At 37.3% G+C, this 21104-nt stretch overlaps 1 protein-coding gene across 1 annotated transcript in view; it reads left to right on the top strand.

Moving 5' to 3' along the window:
* LOC115218043 overlaps positions 1-21104 on the top strand; it is a 215384-nt gene that overhangs the window by 182233 nt on the left and 12047 nt on the right. Inside the window, exons 9-11 of the mRNA XM_036507979.1 lie at positions 13838-13937; positions 16239-16298; positions 17408-17471. Coding sequence (XP_036363872.1) covers positions 13838-13937; positions 16239-16298; positions 17408-17471 — 224 coding nt within the window. The remainder of the gene's footprint in view (positions 1-13837; positions 13938-16238; positions 16299-17407; positions 17472-21104) is intronic.

Raw genomic sequence — 21104 nt, 5'->3', positions numbered from 1 at the left:
ACTACCTATACTATAAGATTTTGCCTTACAAACTATCTCCCAATTTAAATTATACTTAATACGTTTAGATTTAAGTTCCCATATATATTTACTAAGCCCAGTAGAATTAATTAAAATTCTATTCTTGAAGAAATTTATATGTTGAGCCACCCTTAATTTAATTTTATTTGAAGTCGACCCTATATAGATTGCGTTTAAGTTATAATCATTCATATTATTACCAATTAAAGTAACTATACATTTATAAACTACATCATGCAAATTACATTTATTATTAAATTTACATTTATTTTTATCTCTACATGTACAATTAATTGTTTTGGTCTTTCACAACAATATCTGGTTTATTGGCCTTGATGGTTCGGTCTGTATGTACTGGAAAGTCCCACAGAATGGTTACATTTTCTCCTTCAGTTACAGCCTCAGGGTGGTGATTATACCACTTGTCGGCAGTTTTGATATTGTAATGCCGACTTATTAGCCAGTGTAGATATTGGCCAACTCTGTCATGTCTTAATTTATACTCCACTGGTGCTAAGACTTTACATCCAGAGATTAGGTGGTCCACTGTTTCAATCATGTCGTTGCAGAATCGGCATTCTGGGTCTGCTCCATTTTTCATCACATTGGCCTGGTAGTTCCGGGTTAATAGCTTTGATCTTGAGCAGCCAGGATGAAACCTTCGCTCTCTGCTTTTAGCCCTGAGCTCCGTAGCCACTGATGGGTTTGCTTCTGGTCAACATCAGCTTGTTTGCTGCGGGCCACATATTTGCCGTGCAGAGTTTCTCCTCCCACCTATCAGCCAATTGCTCGTGCGCTTTTTTCGTTGCCATTATTTTCACCTTCTTTGCAACAATAGTTGCCGTACTTCCCTCGGGTTGTTCAGTTTGGGTATCCTGCACGAGATCAATAGCAAATTTTTATTTTTTCTTCGATTATTATTCTTATGATTTGTATTATTGTAATATCTATTTTTAAGAACATAATTATCTAAGTAAAACTTATCATAATTTTTAACATTATGTTTATTATAATCTTTTATATTATAATTACAACTATTATTATTAAAGAATTTGATATTATTATTATATCCTGCCTTTCGCAGGGCTTCATTATAATAAGGTGCATGTTCATTGAAAATCTTTAAATGATAACAGAGTAATGATATTCTTTTACCAATGTTATTCATCAGCGATTTTTAATTGAGAGTGGGTGATTACTATTAGCATTTATATATCTAAGGTTTCCATTAAATTTGTGATATGGTTGGGTTTTACCCGTTATTAAATTCAAATTAACATCTAAATAATTAATATTATAGTTCTCCTTATATATAGTAATACTTAATCCATATCTTTTAAAGAAACTATATAGTTTCTTCTTATATAATTCAAGTGTTCTATTGGCGCAATTCTTAGTAATAAAAGATCATCCCTATATAAACCACCCTCCAACTTAAAATTTTCTAATTGAAGTTCAGTACATATATATATATATATCGGACATAGAAGGCAGCTGGAAATTCCTACGGGACAGCTTGCTGAGTGCCACAGACCAAATCTGTGGATGGTGCAAAGTTCCTTCCAGACCTAGAGTTACGTGGTGGTGGAATAGTGCAGTAGACAAAGCCATTAGTTCAAAGAAACAGGCCTGGAGAGCCTGGAGGGATGGGGGTAGCAGGGAACCATACCAAGTAGCCAAAAGGGAGGCCGGGCGGCAGGTATACATAGCCAAAGATATAGCAGAAAAGAAGAAGTTTGCCAATGTCCAGCGACGTAAAGGAGCAAAGAACTGAGGTATTTCGTATTGCTAGACAGTGTGTGAGAGAAAATAGTGATGTTACAGGAGAGAAATGTGTCCGCATGGATGATGGGGCACTTGCTTTTAATGTTGGTGAAAAGAAAGAGGCTTGGAGAAGCCATTATGAAAGACTGCTGAATGTGGAGAATGAATGGGAGGAGGAGAGCCTGCCAAATGTTGACCCAGTAGAGGGACCAGCTATCCAAATAGACAGCTCCCTTGTAGTTAAGGCAATTAAGGATATGAAACCAGGTAAAGCCCCCGGCCCATCAGGTATCACTGCTGAGATGCTTAAAACAGCTGGTTATGTGGGCTATGGCCTAGTCACCCGTATTGTTAACCAGGTAGTTCATAATGGAGTCATACCCAATGACTGGCATAGCAGCACCATAGTCAACTGCTACAAGGGTAAGGGTGATGCTCTAGATAGAAATAACTACAGGGGTATTAAACTGTTGGATCAGGTGATGAAAGCCACAGAGAGGGTCATAACCCATCTCATTAGGGAGAGAATTTGCTTAGATGAGATGCAGTTCGGTTTTGTGCCGGGTAGAAGCACCACTGATGCTATATTCCTGGTCCGACAACAGCAGGAGAAGTACCTAGCTAAAGATAAACCCCTCTACATAGCTTTTGTGGACTTGGAGAAAGCCTTTGACAGGGTTCCCCGATCCCTTATCTGGTGGTCGATGCGTAAACTGGAGATTGACGAATGGCTAATAAGGGCTGTACAGGCTCTATACAGAGAGGCTGTCAGCAAGGTTAGGATTGGTAACGAATATAGTGAAGAATTCCAGGTAGAAGTAGGTGTACACCAGGGCTCAGCCCTCAGTCCCCTTTTATTCATCATAGTCCTCCAGGCAATAACAGAGGAATTCAAAACAGGTTGCCCCTGGGAGCTCCTCTATGCTGATGACCTGGCCCTCATAGCAGAATCACTACCGGAACTAAAAAATAAATTTTAGGTGTGGAAACAAGGGTTAGAATCAAAGGGCCTTAGAGTAAATGTAGCGAAGACCAAAGTTATAGTATGCAGAAAGGCGGCGAATCACACACCCCATCGGGCAGGTGGCCCTGCTCGAGTTGTAGGAAAGGTGTAGGTAGAAACTCCATAAGATGCACCCAGTGTAAGCTATGGATGCATAAGAGGTGCAGCAACATCAAAGGGAATGTAAACTGATAAGATAGCTTTCATGTGCGGCAGATGCACAGGGACAATAGACACCACAAATACTCAGAAAACAGATTCCATCACACTCCAGGGGGAGAAACTAGAAGTAGTTGATAGTTTCCACTACCTGGGTGACCAAGTTAGTAGTGGGGGTGGATGCTCAGAGAGTGTCACCACTAGAATACGAATAGCCTGGGCAAAGTTTAGAAAGCTCCTACCCCTACTGGCGACAAAGGGTCTCTCACTCAGAGTGAAAGGTAGATTGTATGATGCATGTGTGCGAACTGCCATGCTTCACGGCAGTGAAACATGATCCGTGACTGCAGAGGACATGCGTAGACTTGAAAGAAATGAAGCTAGCATGATCCGCTGGATGTGTAATGTCAGTGTGAATGCACGACAGAGTGTAAGCATCCTGAGAGAAATGCTAGGCATAAGAAGCATCAGATGCGGTGTGCAAGAGCGACGCTTGCGATGGTATGGTCATGTACTGCGGATGGATGAGGAGAGATGTGTGAAGAAGTGCCACTCTCAAACAGTTGAAGGAATCAGGGGGAGAGGTAGACCCAGGAAGACATGGGATGAGGTAGTCAAGCATGACCTCAGAGCGTTGGGCCTCAGTGAGGCAATGGCGAAGGACCGGGATCTCTGGAGATGTGCTGTGACTACTAAGACCCGGGATGCTTCCGGCACCAGTTCTGCATACCCCCTGCCCATTCAAAGTACCTTGGACCCCGGAACATCTTGCTGTGCTTGAGGAGACCTGTCGAGTCAAGTGCATGTACATGAACATCGAACCAAATATCAATGGAAACAGTAGTTGTGATACCTGTGCCGGTGGCACATAAAAAGCCCCATCTGAACGTGGCCGTTGCCAGTGCCGCCTCGACTGGCTTCTGTGCCGGTGGCACATAAAAAGCACCATCCGAACGTGACCGATGCCAACCCTGCCTCGAATGGCTTCTGTGCCGGTGGCACATAATAAGCACCATCCGAACGTGGCCGATGCCAGCACCACCTCGACTGGCTTCTGTGCCGGTGGCACATAATAAGCACCAACCGATCTTGGCCGATGCCAGACCCCTCTGGCACCTGTGCAGGTGGCACGTAAAAAGCACCCACTACACTCGCAGAGTGGTTGGCGTTAGGAAGGGCATCCAGCTGTAGAAACACTGCCAGATCAGACTGGAGCCTGGAGCAGCCCCTGGCTCCCCAGACCCCGGTCGAACCGTCCAACCCATGCTAGCGCGGAAAACGGACGTTAAACGATGATGATGATGATGATGATATATATATATATATATATATATATATACATATATATGAATTTTTGCGTAATAAGATAAAAAAAAACAAGGCTGCATAGATATTAGACCATTTATAGATAGAAGGTCTTACAGCTGTTTCTAGAATATTAATTAATAATAATATCCCTTCACCGGAGAATGTGTGAGAGGAAAAGTTAAGTAATAGTTAGTTTCGATGTGATATAAATAGAGAGTGAGGTGGAGGAAATATATATATATATATAAATCAGAAATGGAAAAGCAAAATAAATTGGACAATTATAAATTCAATTCAATTTCAATATTTTATAGAAAACAAATGGCACATCTCATAAACTACAGCTGTTTCCACTTCATTAATAAAACGATGTTTTACAAGAATAATCAAATCCGTTTAACTATGTAATGATGCTTCATCAGATTGACATATCTTTTTAACTATTTGACAAAAAATATCAAATGAAATATTTTTAATTTTAAAAATCTTTACAAAGATGCTATATAAGAGCGAGCTTGATCGTAAATAAGTAAATGATCTAACTAAAATTTTTATATATTCATAACTTTAAATCTAAAATAATTCTGTCCTATAACTGATTTATTTGCACAATACAGACGCTTATGTATACACATATTTATATATACTTATACATGCACACATATACCTATCATTTATGTATGCATACATACAGACATATGTACGTATACACAGATGCATATACACATACACAAGTTTAGTTATTCATCTATATAATAATAGTGGGGAATATAACAGGCACAATGAATATTTAAGAAATCTAGCTATTGGAATAAAAGAAATGTGAAATATGGAAGGAATTATAGTACAATCAGTTAAAATTAAGAACCTGTATAAATTAGATGTTAAATTATATGATAATCTATTAGAGAAATATATAGATAAATAATGTAAATTGTTCCTGAAAATACTCTTTATAATATAAATAATGTCTCTAAATTAATCATGATGAAATATGAGTTAGATAATAAAACTGAACCTTATATACCTATGCACCCTAGAATTACTTAAAAAATCATAAAGATAATTTTTATTCTGACCCAAAAGTTAGACATGTTTGTCCATGTAAATCAGCTCTAGGTAAATTAAGATTATTTTAGATAAATAAATTAATAGATTAAATGAACTTAATTATCTAAAACTTTGGAGTAGTACTAATGATACTTTAAAATGGTTTAATAATACTAAAAATAAAAATAGATATAAATTCATTCAAATAGATATAGATAATTATTTTCTTCTATAAATGAGATTGTACTCAATAAGGCCCTAATTTTTGCAAAGAATAAGGTTGGAATGACTTATGATGAAAATGTAGTTAAAGAGGCTAGGGAATCGTTGATTAGATATAATAATAAAGTGTGGGCTAGGAAGGATACTAGAGACTATTTTGATATACCTATGGGGGCCCCCGATCCTGCCCAGGTAACTGATTTAGTAGGTATTTAATTATTATCAGAACTTCAATTAGAAAAATTAAAGTTGGAGGGTGTATTATATAGGGATGACCTTTTATTAAGAATTGCACCAATAGAACACTAGAATTATATAAGAAGAAACTATATGTTTTTTTTTAAAGATACAGATTAGGTATTACTATATATAAAGAGAACTATAATTTTAATTAGTTAGATGCTAATTTTAATTTAATAACAGGTAAAACCCGAACATTCCATAAAATTAATGAAAACCTTAGATATATTAATGCTAATAGTAATCACCCACCCTCAATTAAGAAATCGTTGATAGATAATATAGGTAAAAGAATATCGATGCTTTCTTCTAATTTTGAGATTTTCCAAAAACACACATCTTATTATAATGAAGCCTTGCAGGAGGCAGGATATAATATTAGTATTAAATCCTTCAATAATTATAAATATAATCATAATATAAAAGTTTATAATATAATAATTTCTATGATATTTATAATAATAAACCTAATATTAAGAATTATGATAAGTTTTATTTAGGTAACTATGGTTTTAATAATAGGTATTATGATAATACAAAAAATGAATATAATAATAGACTAAAAGATAAGAATAAATTTAATTTGTTTAATGATAATTATAAATATAATAATATAATAAATAAAAAATAATGTTAATAATAAGAACAAAATTTGGTTAATTATTCTTTATAGGGCTCAAGTTAAAACAAACTTTATTAAAGAGATATTAAAACTAATTGAAGTATTCATTATAGATAATAAAAATATAACATTCTTTTCTAGTAATAATTTTGGAATTGGTTATTCTAATACAAAGAATGCTGGTAACATTATTTCTTCTTTTAATAGATTTAAGCTTAATAAGTTTTACAGTAACATGCTAAATAATTATTCTAATAATAATAAAGACCAGAGTATAATTAATTATACATGTAGAGATAAGACAAAATGTAAATTTTAAAGTAAATGTAATTTGGATGTTACTTTGATTGATGATAATATTAATACAAATAGTTATAATTTAAATGCGATTTACGTGGGGTCAACTTCTAATAAATTAAATTAAGGGTGGCTCAACACATGCATTCATTTGAGAATAAAACATTGATTAATTCTACTGTCCTTAGCAAATGTATATGGAAATTGAAATCTAAAGGAATTAAGTATATTTTAAATTGGGAGATAGTTTGTAAAGCTAAATCTTATCGAATAGGTAATGATTTTGTTTACTATGTACAAATGAATTTATGGAGATATTACTATCTAATAATAAAATTTTTTTTAATTCGCAAGATGAGAGAAAAATTAAATGTAGACATAAGTTAAATTACTTATATAGTAAGTTTAGCTAATTTGTGTATGTATATATTTAACCATGATTTATGTTACTAATTTTTGTAGTTATAATTTGTAGTAGTATAATGAGTATAAATTAACAGTAGATTTTGTAGTGTATATAACATAAGTAGAATAAGATTAAACCAAAGTGTTTATAAAATAAATAAATAAATTGATGAATATAGATTAAGTTATCGAAATTTAGTTTGTTTTACGTATTTTACGTATTTTAGTTTTAAATTATTCTTCACTGATGAGAATGACAATGTACAATTTTTATAATAGTAATACTAATTATTATTATTATTTTTTACATATTTGTATTGTCTTTTTTTCTTTTTTTGGGGGGGGGATCCTTCAAAACGTTTGAATTGTTCTTTTTGAACTTATTTTTTCATACACACACACTACACACATTATACATATATATATATATATATATATATATACTTTTTACAATTTACATACATACACAATTCATGCACACATGTATCTATTTATGTTAGAACATTATTTCATACATACTAATTTAAAACTAGGTATTTTTAATTTGACTATTAGAATGCAAGGGAGATAACAATTTTTCCGTTTATAGAAACAAAGCGAAAAACAAAATCAATTCAAAACAGTCAACAAAAAAAAATATTTACATATGATTGATTGATTGATTCTAGTTTCAGCTTATGAGCTGTGGCCATGCTGGGGCACCGCCATTTATATATTCATACATACAACAAAAACAAAGTAATACAATGCAAACGAAATGCCCCACATATTAACAATGATCCAAAACAACAAATTAAATAAGATAAATACGCTATATCTACATATATACCCCATTATTTCTTTACTCACATACATATGTATATCTATACTAATGAAACAAAACAAAAACGAAACCAACTCTATATGGACATAGAAAAATAAATTGTGTATATACATCAAAACCAAAATGATACCAATAAAAACAATTTATATATATATAATATATATATATATATATATATATATATATATATAAAGTGGTAGTTTGTTGCCAACTGAATATGGCAGACCCAGGAAAGGGAAGAATGCTACTGCTATTTAGGCGCAGGAAACATCGTTTCCAGTTGGCTATGTGACACAAGCATTGTGTGTCCTTAAATTTTCAAACAGGGGAGATAAGCACCTCCACCCAGCAAAGCCCACTTTCAGAGACTAGTTTCAGAATCATTGCTCTTCATCAGTCTGGAGTTGCTTGGCTTGCTAGCTGTCAATGCTTATTCACATTTGAAGTTTCCTGGGGCTAAATAGCAGTAACAATCTTCCCTTTCCTGGGACTGCCACATTAAGTTGGCAACAAACAAACCATCACTTTATTGTGCTGCTACTGTATAAGTCTCTCTGAGAGATTTAGAAATGCAATATGATATATATATATATATATATATATATATATTGAAGTTGGTAGAACTATTGATCTTGCAAGTGCTAGTGACAAACGTTATGGAATTTGAAAGCAGGTGAAATTTCTCTATACCTATTTTATATAGGACCAGATGTACTGGGCTAGCAACAGGATATGCAAACAAGGCTCCAGTGTATTGAGACAGACTGTTAGAAGTAAGTGTTAGGTTCTGCCATCTTAGCTAAGCAACATACAAATAATTGAGCCTAAGCTAGTAATAACATCAGAGCTAAGGTTAGATGAGGGAGTCAAAGATATTTCAAGAACTGCTCTTTAAGCATTTAAGTACAACAATGCTCAATCAAAGGCATTAGTCAACCTGAAGGTAAAGCAAAAGACATATGCCCAAGGTGACACATGGGGGGATTGAACCTAATGTCACTTGATTCCAAACCACACTTCTTAACAACACAGCCATGTCAACATTTATTAATTAGACCAATTAAAATGTCTTCATATTAATTATATATTAGTGTCCATTTTACATTGGAAATAAATATTATCACTCAGTCTTGAATGGCAGTTCACAGATAAATTCTTTAGTTACTGTATTTTAATTGAAATAGTTTTAATTAATTTTGAAAATAATGAAGAATATATTCTTTTCTACTCAAGGCACAAGGCCCGAAATTTTTGGAGAGGGGGCCAGTCGATTAGATCGACCCCAGTATGCAACTGATACATAATTTTTTGATGAAAGGCAAAGTTGACCTCAGTAGAATTTGAACTCAGAACATAAAGACAGACAAAATACCACTAAGCATTTCACCTGGCATGCTAACATTTCTGCCAGCTCAATGAAGAATATATTAAAATGACTTTGTGGTTATTAAAATGATTTTTGAAACATAAATTAACATTGAATTTTATTGGAAGGTTTTAATTTCAATCACTTTAAAACTGGAGTTTTGTATGATAGAACTAGGCGTGATATTGAGAGAGTTGGTATCAAAATAGTTAAGGAGGTAGTTGAAGGTATAGTAGCTAATGTAGTTTTGAGAGATAATGAGGTGTACAGCTTAAGTAATCCAAAAGATTGAAACAATCAACCATCCCAACAAATTCTACAGGTTTTCTGCAAACTGAGCCTTTGGATATTTTATTGGTCTCAAGATATTTATGGGTGTGCATGAAATGACAATGTAATGTCATAGAGTGCAGACTTGGTAACACTGTGTGTGTGTGTGTGAGCGAGTACACATACACACACACATTGTCTGTTTCCATGCTGGCATGGGTTGGACAGTTTGACATGGGCTGGTGAGCCAGAGGACTGCACCAAGCTCCAGTTGTCTGTTTTGGCAGGGTTTCTATTGCTAGATGACTTCCTAATGCCAACCATTTTACAGAGTGTATTGAGTGCTTTTCCCCATGGCACCAACACCAGTGAGGTTACTGAAGAATTTGTATCCCAAAAACCCCTCAACTGGGAGGGAGAGTGATATTGAGAGAGGTGGCTTTGTGCCAGACGATGAGGGTTACCCCAGTCTGTGGGAAAGAGAGAGAGAAAGACTGAGAGAGATGGTGGCAACGTGCCAGTGTGTGCCTCTAGATATTAGGAGATGAATGTAAATGGGGTAGAAGAGAGGACTGGATTGGGATAGTGAGCAAACAGTTCATGAGAGTGCAAAAGAGATGAAGGGAGGAGAACGGGGATGCAGTGAGTGGTGAGACACAAGTATATAGGGGACCAGCAGGATAGCAATGATACAGCTGGCTGAGGGAAGACAGATGAGATAGATGACAGAGCAGAATTGGATGGTAGGAGTGATAGGGAGTGAAAGTATAGTGCATGAAGAGATGAAGTTTGGTTCATTGGGGTGGAGTTTAAGAATTAATGTTGAGTATGGGCAGAATAACACAGAGTGCTTCCAGAATTCAGTTTTGTTTTGGTGGATGAGTCTTCTCAACAACCTCATATTGCCATACACCTTGGTCCATTGTCATCTCCTCACTACTTTCTCACTGGCTTTGCAAATAACATTCGCTATCTTTATATATAAAACTAAAGTTGTGTGTGTGTGTGTCTGTCTACTCCGATTTAGATTCCTAACTACTCCCACATTTTGCAGTGCAGTTTAACCAAAAGCGGGTATCTTATAGTCGTGATTCATATCGAGCCCTTCTGGGTATTAGCGTGCGTCTACAATGAGTCTACGATTTAAAAAAAAATTTACCATCATTTTTCCGCATTTTTAATGATTTTTGCTCGGGTTATATAAGGGAAGTAACTCTCTAAAAATGCTTATATAGTTATTTCCCTTACAAACCCGAGCAACGCCGGGCGATACTGCTAGTTTAATTTATAGTTAATCATCAATCATCCATCACCAAGTGGTGAACACAATAATTGTTTTCCTGAGTGGTGGCAATTGCAGATCATTCAGACATTGAGCCATCTTCAAGACTCTCTCTTCCCCTCAGATGCTAACTTTTGCACTCTCATTAAAGCTGGAGCATTATCCATTAATGTAGCAATCATGTCTGTATGACAGTTCTTGGGGTCTAATCACTTTTACTACAAATACTTGATAATACCACGATGCCAGACTTTGTCCCTTTGCAAGAGAAGTGGCAAGTTCTTACGTTTGAAGTCTTCTTTGAACAGTCAGATGTCAGTTTCGATGGAAAGAAACTATTTCTTTATTAATAGGAAGATTTGAAATTAATGCATGCAAGATTTCACAACTGTAGCATCTCTCCTTCATACACAGCCTATGAACTTTTCAGACCACCCTGATAGTAGAAGACACATGGCAAAGGTGCCATACAGTGGGAATGAATCCCAAACCATGCAGTTGGCAAGCAAACTTCTTACAACACTGCCACATCATTACTCCTTACCACACTGCTACATTATTAATTATTACCACACAGCCACATCATTACTTCTTAGCACATTAATATGTCATTACTTCTTACCACACTACCAGATCTGTACTTCATACCACACTGCTACATCAATACTACTTAGCACATTCACACATCATTAATTCTTGCAAAACTAGTAAATCATTACTTCGTACCAGACGGCCGCATAATTATTACTACTTACTTCACTACCACATTACCACATCTTTACTTCTTACAATACTGTTACATCATTACTTCTTACCACACTGTCACACCAGTATTCTTACCACACTGTATCACCATTAATTCTTGCCACACTGCCACATCATTACTTCTTACCGCACTCCCAAATTATCACTTGTTACCAAACTACCACATCGTTAATTATTACCAAACTGTCACATCATTACTTATTACCAATTCACACATCATTACTTTTATTACACTGCCACATCTGCACTTCTTACTTCTTACCACACCTCCATATCATTCTTACCTCACTACCACATCGTGAATTCTTAACACAATGCTACATCATTACTTCTTACCACACCGCAACATCTGTACTTCTTACTACACAACCACATCGTGAATTCTTAACACAATGCTACATCATTATTTCTTACCATCTGCCACATCTGTACTTCTTACTACACAACCACATCGTGAATTCTTACCACACTCCTACATCATTTCTTCTTATCACACTGCCACATCATTACTACTTACCACACTGCCACATTATTACTTTTACTACACTGCTACCTCATTACTTCTCACCTCATTACCACATCATTGCTTGTTACCACACACGACACATCATTATTACTTAATACTCTCCCACATCATTACTTCTTACCATGCTGCACTTCTTACCATACTGCCACATCTCCACTTCTTACCACACTTCCACATCATTACTTCCACAAATCCAAATGATGATGTAACAAATTATGAGTACTTTAGGTGAACGATATAAATGCATCACTTAAGGGTCTTACAGATTTAAATGTATATGTATTTAGGTGTGCATATGCACACACACACACACACACACACACACACATACACACACTAAAAGACATTTTCTGAATTTATATTTCAGGCAAAGATTGGGTGTTGAAAGTTATTTCTCCTGAAGAACATGAACGAAATTTCACCGTAGAAATAAATCAAGACGGGTTATCTTCTTCCTCTAGAAAGTTGTTTTGGAAACATCTAGCTATATATGGAGATTACTATGTTAGATATTTTAATCTGAAGACATATGAAGACAGTGAAATCACAAGCCTAAGATTCAATTTCTTTGATAAATCTCTGAGGATCAGTGAAGTAAAATTATATTTTTATTCTATTTTAAAATATCTAAAGATGATAGGGAGGCAGGCTGCATGTTTTATGAGAATGCATTTGATACTTCAAAATGGTTGGGTCCACACTCTCAGTGGAACCAAGTTTACTTCTCATTCTTTTCTAAAACATACTTATAATGATGGATAGCCCTAGACCTGTCCCCCACTAAACACATTCTCCTTTCAATTCTGATCCTCCTTTTTCTCAACCTTATAACTAACCCTTCTCTTCTCTGTTCCCCGCCTTATTCCCTTCATCCTCCCCATCTACTTACCATCCCTGATCTCTGGTGGTGGTGGTGGTGGTGGGGATGATGATGATTATGATGATCATGATGATGATCTTTGTGTCAGTGTAATCAACTAAACCCCTCCCTCACAAAGTGTTACTCTACCACGTGAATAACTAAAAATTTATCTCCAATGTTGCTCACTTCTTTCTGGTCTATTCCACTACAGTGCATATAGGTACCCCATATGATACATCTTACAGCTGAAAGCAATGAGAGCAAAGTAAATTGTTGACTGTTCTACTGAGCCTCCGTACTAAATCCACATATTCACTCTTTTAATTAAAAAGAAAAATGTTAATAACCCATTGACAGTAACATCTGGTTAGGAGAAAAGTCAATCAGTGGAATCTATTTATTAAACTTTTGTAATATAAATATTATTGGTTGTTTGATTGATTGATTAATTTATTGATTTATTGATTAGGCCTTTCACCAGCCTCGTCTGGCACCTGTGTCGGTGGCACATAAAAAGCACCCACTACACTCACGGAGTGGTTGGCGTTAGGAAGGGCATCCAGCTGTAGAAACACTGCTAGATCAGACTGGCCTGGTGCAGCCTTCTGGCTTCCTAGACCCCAGTTGAACCATCCAACCCATGCTAGCATGGAAAGCAGACGTTAAACGATGATTGATTGATTGATTTGGAGGGATGGAAAATATTTGAAGTGTCTTCCCTACAGAATGTTGACACCAATAGTGAATGCAAGGACAAACAGCATCAACACCTTGACAATGAACTGAAGCAAATCATAATCAGTGTTCAATCAGGTGGGTTATATTAATGAAATTTCAAATCTATCATTTCAGATAAGTTTGATCAACAATATCACAGAGTATAAATTCAAAACAAATGGAGGAAGCAAAACTCAAGATAACTTGATGCCAGAATTTATCCCAATAACAAAAGGTATATGGTGTATCTGAAATTGTTTAATTTAATCCTTCAGCATTTTAACTGGAAACACGAATGTTTTGTTCATCATCCTTAAGTAAACCATATTAAGAGACCTTTTGAGTGGAATGGGCTACTCATCTTGAAGAAAATTCTAACTGGGCTCCACCCGCAAGGTCATGCACTGTTAATCTTGATATGAGATCCCCATATTATGCACATATGGTTGTGATGCATGTGCCTGGTGTACTCTTATCAAAAAAGTAGTCAAGATGGGTGTACTGAGCTTTGTATATTTGTACCCCAATATCACTTTGGTGGCATGCATTGCTCTCTCACTTAATAATGATAATAATGATGATGATGACGACGACGGCGGCGACGGTTTCCTTTTTTCGCCACCAGAGTGAAGGATGAGGGGGCAATACAAGAACAGAGTTAAAGTATAGAGGTTTACATATAATGAAATGATTAAAAAAAAAAAGGGGAGGAAAGTATGCACAGTATACAATAAAACAAAGAAGTGAAGTGTACATAATACACAACAGTTAAAGAAAAGAAGAAAAATTAAAAGTTGAAAGTGATGTGTGCTTCCTGATTCAGGAGGACCTCTATGGAGAAGCAAGAAACTCCACTGTCCAAGATCTCCCTGAACAACTAGGGAAAGTGCTGTCTCCAATTCTTTGAGCACTCTCATCATTTTCACAACTTCCCCACCCCTTTCAATAAATTTACTTGAGGACAGCACCTCCCTGTACTGAACAGTTTAGTTGTTCTGCACACACGTCAGAAAAGCATGTCCATGCCTGCAGTGTTTATCTCAAACTCATAACCACCCCAGTAGCACTCCCAAACCAAGGACTTATGGAAATTATTCATAGTAGTCCCTGATCAGAAAGTCCCTCAAAACAAACTAGCCAGTTTGCTTTCATCAACATCGAGGGCTTCCTCAATGACATTGTTGCATTTCCCCACTACTAATCCTCTATATATTGCTAAAGGGGAACATCCACCTATCACATTGCCCAACTGGTAAAGGACTGTCAGCATCTGACATCCTTCTAAGTGCCAGGTGCCCAGTCTCAATCTGGATAAAGGAAATTGCTCTTGGCCAACTGTTGTTCTTCAATCTGCAGACACATGCTCAGAGTAGGGTCATTCTCTCTCTCTCTTTCGGAGAGGCACTGAGCAGCTATACGCACACCTACACACACGGCAGTAACTTCCACCTACCGAATTCAATCACAAAGCTCCGGTCGGCTCGGGGCTATAGTGGAAGACACCTACCCAAAGTGCCACGCAGTGGGACTGAACCCGAACCATGTAGCTAGGAAGCAAGCTCCCTAACCACACAGCCATGCCCGTGCCTCACTTCCATTATTTCCACAGTCACTCATCTTTTCACAAATTCACTGGGAGATGGCACTCCCCTCTCTACCCTTGCTTTCCTTTCCAAGTGGAACTTGAAAAAGTTGATGAAGGCTTGACTGAAGAGGACGGTATCTTTCCTTGGCCCTTTGAACTTCATCCATCACACAAACTTATTTGCCATAGCCTCTAGACAGAGAAATATTGCTTGCTCTGTTTTGTTTAAGGCAGGTAGTGAGGCTGTCTTCGTGATGGACTCAGCTGATTATCAGATCTTTCCTACACATGATAAACAGCTGCTCAACATTTCTTCACAAGTCAGCAGTACTCAAACTACACATGAGTGCATACAGTATGGCTTTGTCAATCTGCACACAACTCAGACAGTCCTGTCTAACAGCACATACCTTGAAATGGCAATGCTCCTCAGTGACACTGCCAGGCCAGGGATTTCTGGAAATTATTCATGGTAATTCCTAGCACAAAAGTCCCCTGAAACAGACCAGCTTGTTCTTCCCAATCAACAATATAATAATATTATACATGCACACATACACACGCATACACACAAGTATTGAGATAGATAGATAGATAGACAGACAGACAGACAGACAGACAGACGAACAGACACTAATGTGTGTGTGTTGATAAGAGAAAGGTTATCTGGCCTTAGAAGATCTGCTTCAACAATAATGTGGACATCAAAATAATGATGATGATGATGATGATATTAGCTATCTGTTCATCATTTGATGTTGTCATCAGCTATTTCTTCTGTCCAAGAATTTCTTCCTGACTGAATGATTCCTCCAAATTGATGGCATTGATGACTGAGATTAACAATCCCTACAAAAAACTGGATTGGACTTCTCAGATCAATAATAATGTTTGTGTATTTCAGAGATATTTTTGTTAATTTTTAATTAAAATTTATTCTTTGCTTTTTAGAGAATGAAGGGAAACATGAGAAAATACATTCTAATAAATCAAACCTCATCGTGAAAATAGGTAATTATTTTTCTTTATACATCGTCTTATTTTTCTTTATAATCTTTTCATTCTGCAACTGCATGTTTTCAAGTTCAGTCCCTCTACATGTTACCTTGGATAAATGTTGTCTTCACTATCCTGGGGCTAAAGATCAAGTGCCTCTGAGTGAATTTAGAAGTGAGAAATTCTGTATTTATTATCTGAGTGTCACTTAAATGATACCCACTTAATGTCATGTATTGAAAATAGGGGTCATGTTCTGTCATGGTTTGTTAGTTATGGATGCCAGTTAATTCTCCTCAAATATGATTTTATAACTGGGAGTGAATTTTTTGTATGAGTTCAACCCTTTTTGTTACCATATTTCTATTCAAATACTCTACAGTAGTTTTAATTAACTTTGAAAATAAACTTGCCATTATTAAGCTGGTATTTAGCGGTTTAAAGACTGCAGCTGAATGAAAGACAGGGAGTAAAATGAGGTTAACAAATTTAACTCATTAACTCCCCACCCCAAAATATTTAATTAACTCTTAAAATCATAGTGAAAATTTTCAAAGACAAAAGCCCAGTCTTGTAATAATTATGTGACTAAATAAAACTGAATGATAGAAGGGATTAGAGCTTTTCCTCCTTACATTAGACAGGTCTCAACTGCCCTACAAATAAACATAAACAAGGTTTCCTTGTGGTGTTAGATCATAGTACCGGAAGTTAAGAGTTAAAATTACACTCACGATGAAAAGAAAAATCCTTAGTATTAATGATAAACCTTGTTAAAAAGAGGAGTGACACCTTCAACATTCAAACTATTGGAATTATGCAGCTGGGAGAGTGTGGGGTTTGATAAGAATGAATACCAGTATATTTTACTGAAGAGGTTTAATAAGACCAAAACATATCTAGTACTATGTCTCCATTCAATTTTTTATTGATTTCCATCTTGGAATTGTCTCTCTTGATTTTGACAGCAATTATCAACACAGCTAATTAATATTTTCTAAATTACTTTTGTAATTTTGAATGATGACAAATTTATTCTTCCTTATTACATTAGGTATATTAGCTGCCACTTAAGTATACATAAAGTATTGCTTGACTGAGCATCTTATTGTTTTCTTCCACAGTTATAGGCCTCCTTGCGGTCATCATATTAATCTCGATCATCATCATCATCGTACTCATTGCCAGGTAAAACTCTTATCTTATTACTCTTTACTCTCATTTTGTTTCCTTTTTGTGTTTGCATGTGAGTATGTGTGTGTGTATGTGTGTGTATGTGTATAGTTATGCTTGTATTTATCTGTATGTATGTATGTTTTCTTCATAGATAGCAAATAGAACATTACCAGTGTGTGTGTGTGTGTGTGTGTAAAACATACGGGCATGACCATTCATTTAAGAAGTTTGCTTTTGAGTTCACTTCTACTCTGTGTAGCATGGGCAAGTATCATCTGTTTTAACCCTGGGTTGCCCAAAACTTGATGAATGGATCTGGTAGAAAAACTGAGGTACCCATCATACATGTACCCGTCTTTGTACACGTCAATGTATGAACACTCCATTTTGTTTTACATTTATTTTTTAACAGTTACTGTAATTAAGAAGGAAGGAATAAATTAAATGATTTTGATTTTTAATTTTTAATTTTATTAAAGGATAATCTAAATGTTTTCAGCGATATATCGATACATTTCTGGATTATGACGTCATTATCATAATTTGAAGGCTAATTCTGAATAACCCTAACCCTATTAAATGGAGACATCCATACATGCATACATATATACATATGCATGCATGCACACACACACACACACACAAACACACACACACTTATGCTAATATATATAATAAAAATAATAATAAAACATTGTGTACAGTGCTCAGGTGCACTACAACTCATCTAAAGTGTATGTATAGTACATAAGGTAATGTACAAGCGTCAGGAAAAGAACAGTGCATGAGTCATGACATACACATATGTGTTTGAGTATGGAAGGGGGACAATCAGGTGTAGTTTCGGCGGATTTCGGAAAGCATGAGGGCCTTAAAGGATGCAGTGTCATGGCAGTCAACAACTGACGCAGGCAGTTTGTTCCATGCTTCAGCAACTCTGAGCGTGAAAAAATGTTTCCGAAAGTCATGGGAGCTGTGCTGTTTTCTGACTTTGTAGGCATGTCCACGTGTGTTGGACACATGGAGATCAAAAAGGTGTTCAGTGTTGTTGTTGGTGAGGTGGTTGATAACTTTGTGGGTTTTTACCAAGTCCATTGCCAGACGCCGGAGCTTCAGTGAATCCATGCCCAGGGAAACAAGGTGCTCATTCATACATACAAATGTGTGTATGCACGTGCATATGGCTAGAAGTGGCAGAGATCAAGAGATTAAGGGGGAGTAATGTTTTCATCCAATTATATACATCATTCAATGTACACAGTATAAAGATGGGAGCTACTAAAGGTTGCTTGAAGACACAAGGCCCATTATGAAAACATGCTTTGTGTCTTCAAGCAATTTTTGGGCTTTGGGCACATAGTCTGTTTCATTTAAAAATTAGGGTGCTGGTGCATGGTAAATCACAAGAATAAAAATGAGAACGTTGCTGCAAGAAGTGGATTAGTGAATATAAGCAGAAAAATAATCTTGAGCTTAGAGCCCGAAGATTGCTTGCAGACACCTTATAAAAAGGTGTCTGCTTGCAGGTACCTTATAAAAGGTGATTGCTTGCAGGTACTTTATAAAAACCGACCTAGACATGTGTCTTCACAAGACTATTAGCACCTCTTATCGTTATACTGTGTCCCATGGCCCCTACCTGGGACGTAGTCAGTCCACCTGTGCATACCTTCCTTCTTGTGACACTTGTGAAGACCTGTTGAGGCAAGTGAAAATCAAATCAAAACAAATCAAAATAGATGAACATCAATGGAATCTGTATCTTTGTGGTACCAGTGCCGGTGGCACACACTTTGTGGTACCAGTGCCGGTGGCACACATGAGAACCATCCAGTGCCGGTGGCACACACTTTGTGGTACCAGTGCCGGTGGCACACATGAGAACCATCCGAACGTGGCCGTAGCCAGTTCCGCATCGACCGGCCTCCGTGCTGTGGGCACGTAACAAACACCATCCGATCATGGCCGTTCGCCAGCCTCATCTGGCACCTGTCGGTGGCACATAAAAACACCTTCCGAAGACCCGGCAAGACTAGTCAGTCCACCTGTGCATACCTTCCTTCCTTCTTGTGACACTTGTGAAGACGGTTGAGGCAAGTGAAAATCAATCAAATCAAATCAAAATAGACAAAATAGATGAACATCAATGGAATTTGTATCTTGTGGTACCAGTGCCTGTGGCACACAAGAAATCCATCAGTGCCGTAGTCAGTGCGGTGGGCACATGACAAACACCATCCGATCGTGGCCATTCACCAGCCTCATCTAGCACTTGTGTCGGTGCACATAAAAACACCATCCGAAAGACCGGCAAGACTAGTCAGGCCATAACCCATGGCCCCTACCTGGGACGTAGTCAGTCCACCTGTGCATACCTTCCTTCTTGTGACACTTGTGAAGACTGTTGAGGCAAGTGAGAATCAAATCAAATCAAATCAAATCAAAACAAATCAAAATAGATGAACATCAATGGAATTGTACTTTGTGGTACCAGTGCCGGTGGCAAGTGGCATATAAGAAAACCATCCGAACGTGGCCGTAGCCAGTACCGCATCGACTGGCCTCCGTGTGTGGGCACGTAACAAGCACCATCCGATCGTGGCCGTTGCCAGCCTCATCTGGCACCTGTGTCGGTGGCACATAAAAAAACCATCCGAGCGTGGCCGTCTGCCAGCCTCGTCTGGCACCTGTGTCGGTGGCACATAAAAACACCATCCGAGCGTGGCCGTCTGCCAGCCTCGTCTGGCACCTGTGTCGGTGGCACATAAAAAACACCATCCGAGCGTGGCCGTCTGCCAGCCTCGTCTGGCACCGTGTCGGTGGCACATAAAAAACACCATCCGAGCGTGGCCGTCTGCCAGCCTCGTCTGGCACCTGTGTCGGTGGCACATAAAAACACCATCCGAGCGTGGCCGTCAGCCAGCCTCGTCTGGCACCGTGTCGGTGGCACATAAAAAACACCATCCGAGCGTGGCCGTTGCCAGCCTCGTCTGGCACCTGTGTCGGTGGCACATAAAATCACCCACTACACTCTCGGAGTGGTTGGCGTTAGGAAGGGCATCCAGCTGTAGAGAAACACTGCCAGATTGACTGGACTGGTGCAGCTTTCGGGCTCCCCAGACCCCAGTTGAACCGTCCAACCATGCTAGCATGGAAAGCGGACGTTAAATGATGATGATGATGATGATGATGATTTGTCTCTCACTGGAATAATTTCTTATTGATCTTACCTTAATTCATTTCTCACACACACACACACACACACACATGTCCCCTCAAAATATAATTTTAATTCTATCTCTTTCTTACTACTATATTTTCATCCTTCTGTCCCCAAACAAAACTTTGCTCATTTCTCCTCGTTTCTATCTCTCTCTCTCTTATTACCATATTTTTGTCCTTCTGTCCCCAAACTCGCTTCCGGTTGCAGCTTATCTGTTTAAAAACTCCTGTCTCATGTCGTCTCATTCCATTCCTTCACCAAACGATGTCAAGGAGCTAAGCTAAGATTCTTTCTAATTTTTTTACTGTTTCTGTATTCATTCGCCATTAACACCTAAATGTATTATTTACTAACAGCTTGTTTTCATGAGCTAACCATTGAAAATGTCCCCTCAAATATAATTTTAATTCTATCTCTTTCTT

Source organism: Octopus sinensis, linkage group LG12 (genome assembly GCF_006345805.1).
Source record: "Octopus sinensis linkage group LG12, ASM634580v1, whole genome shotgun sequence".
NCBI lineage: Eukaryota > Metazoa > Mollusca > Cephalopoda > Octopoda > Octopodidae > Octopus > Octopus sinensis.
This window is presented reverse-complemented; position numbering and strand designations above follow the sequence as displayed.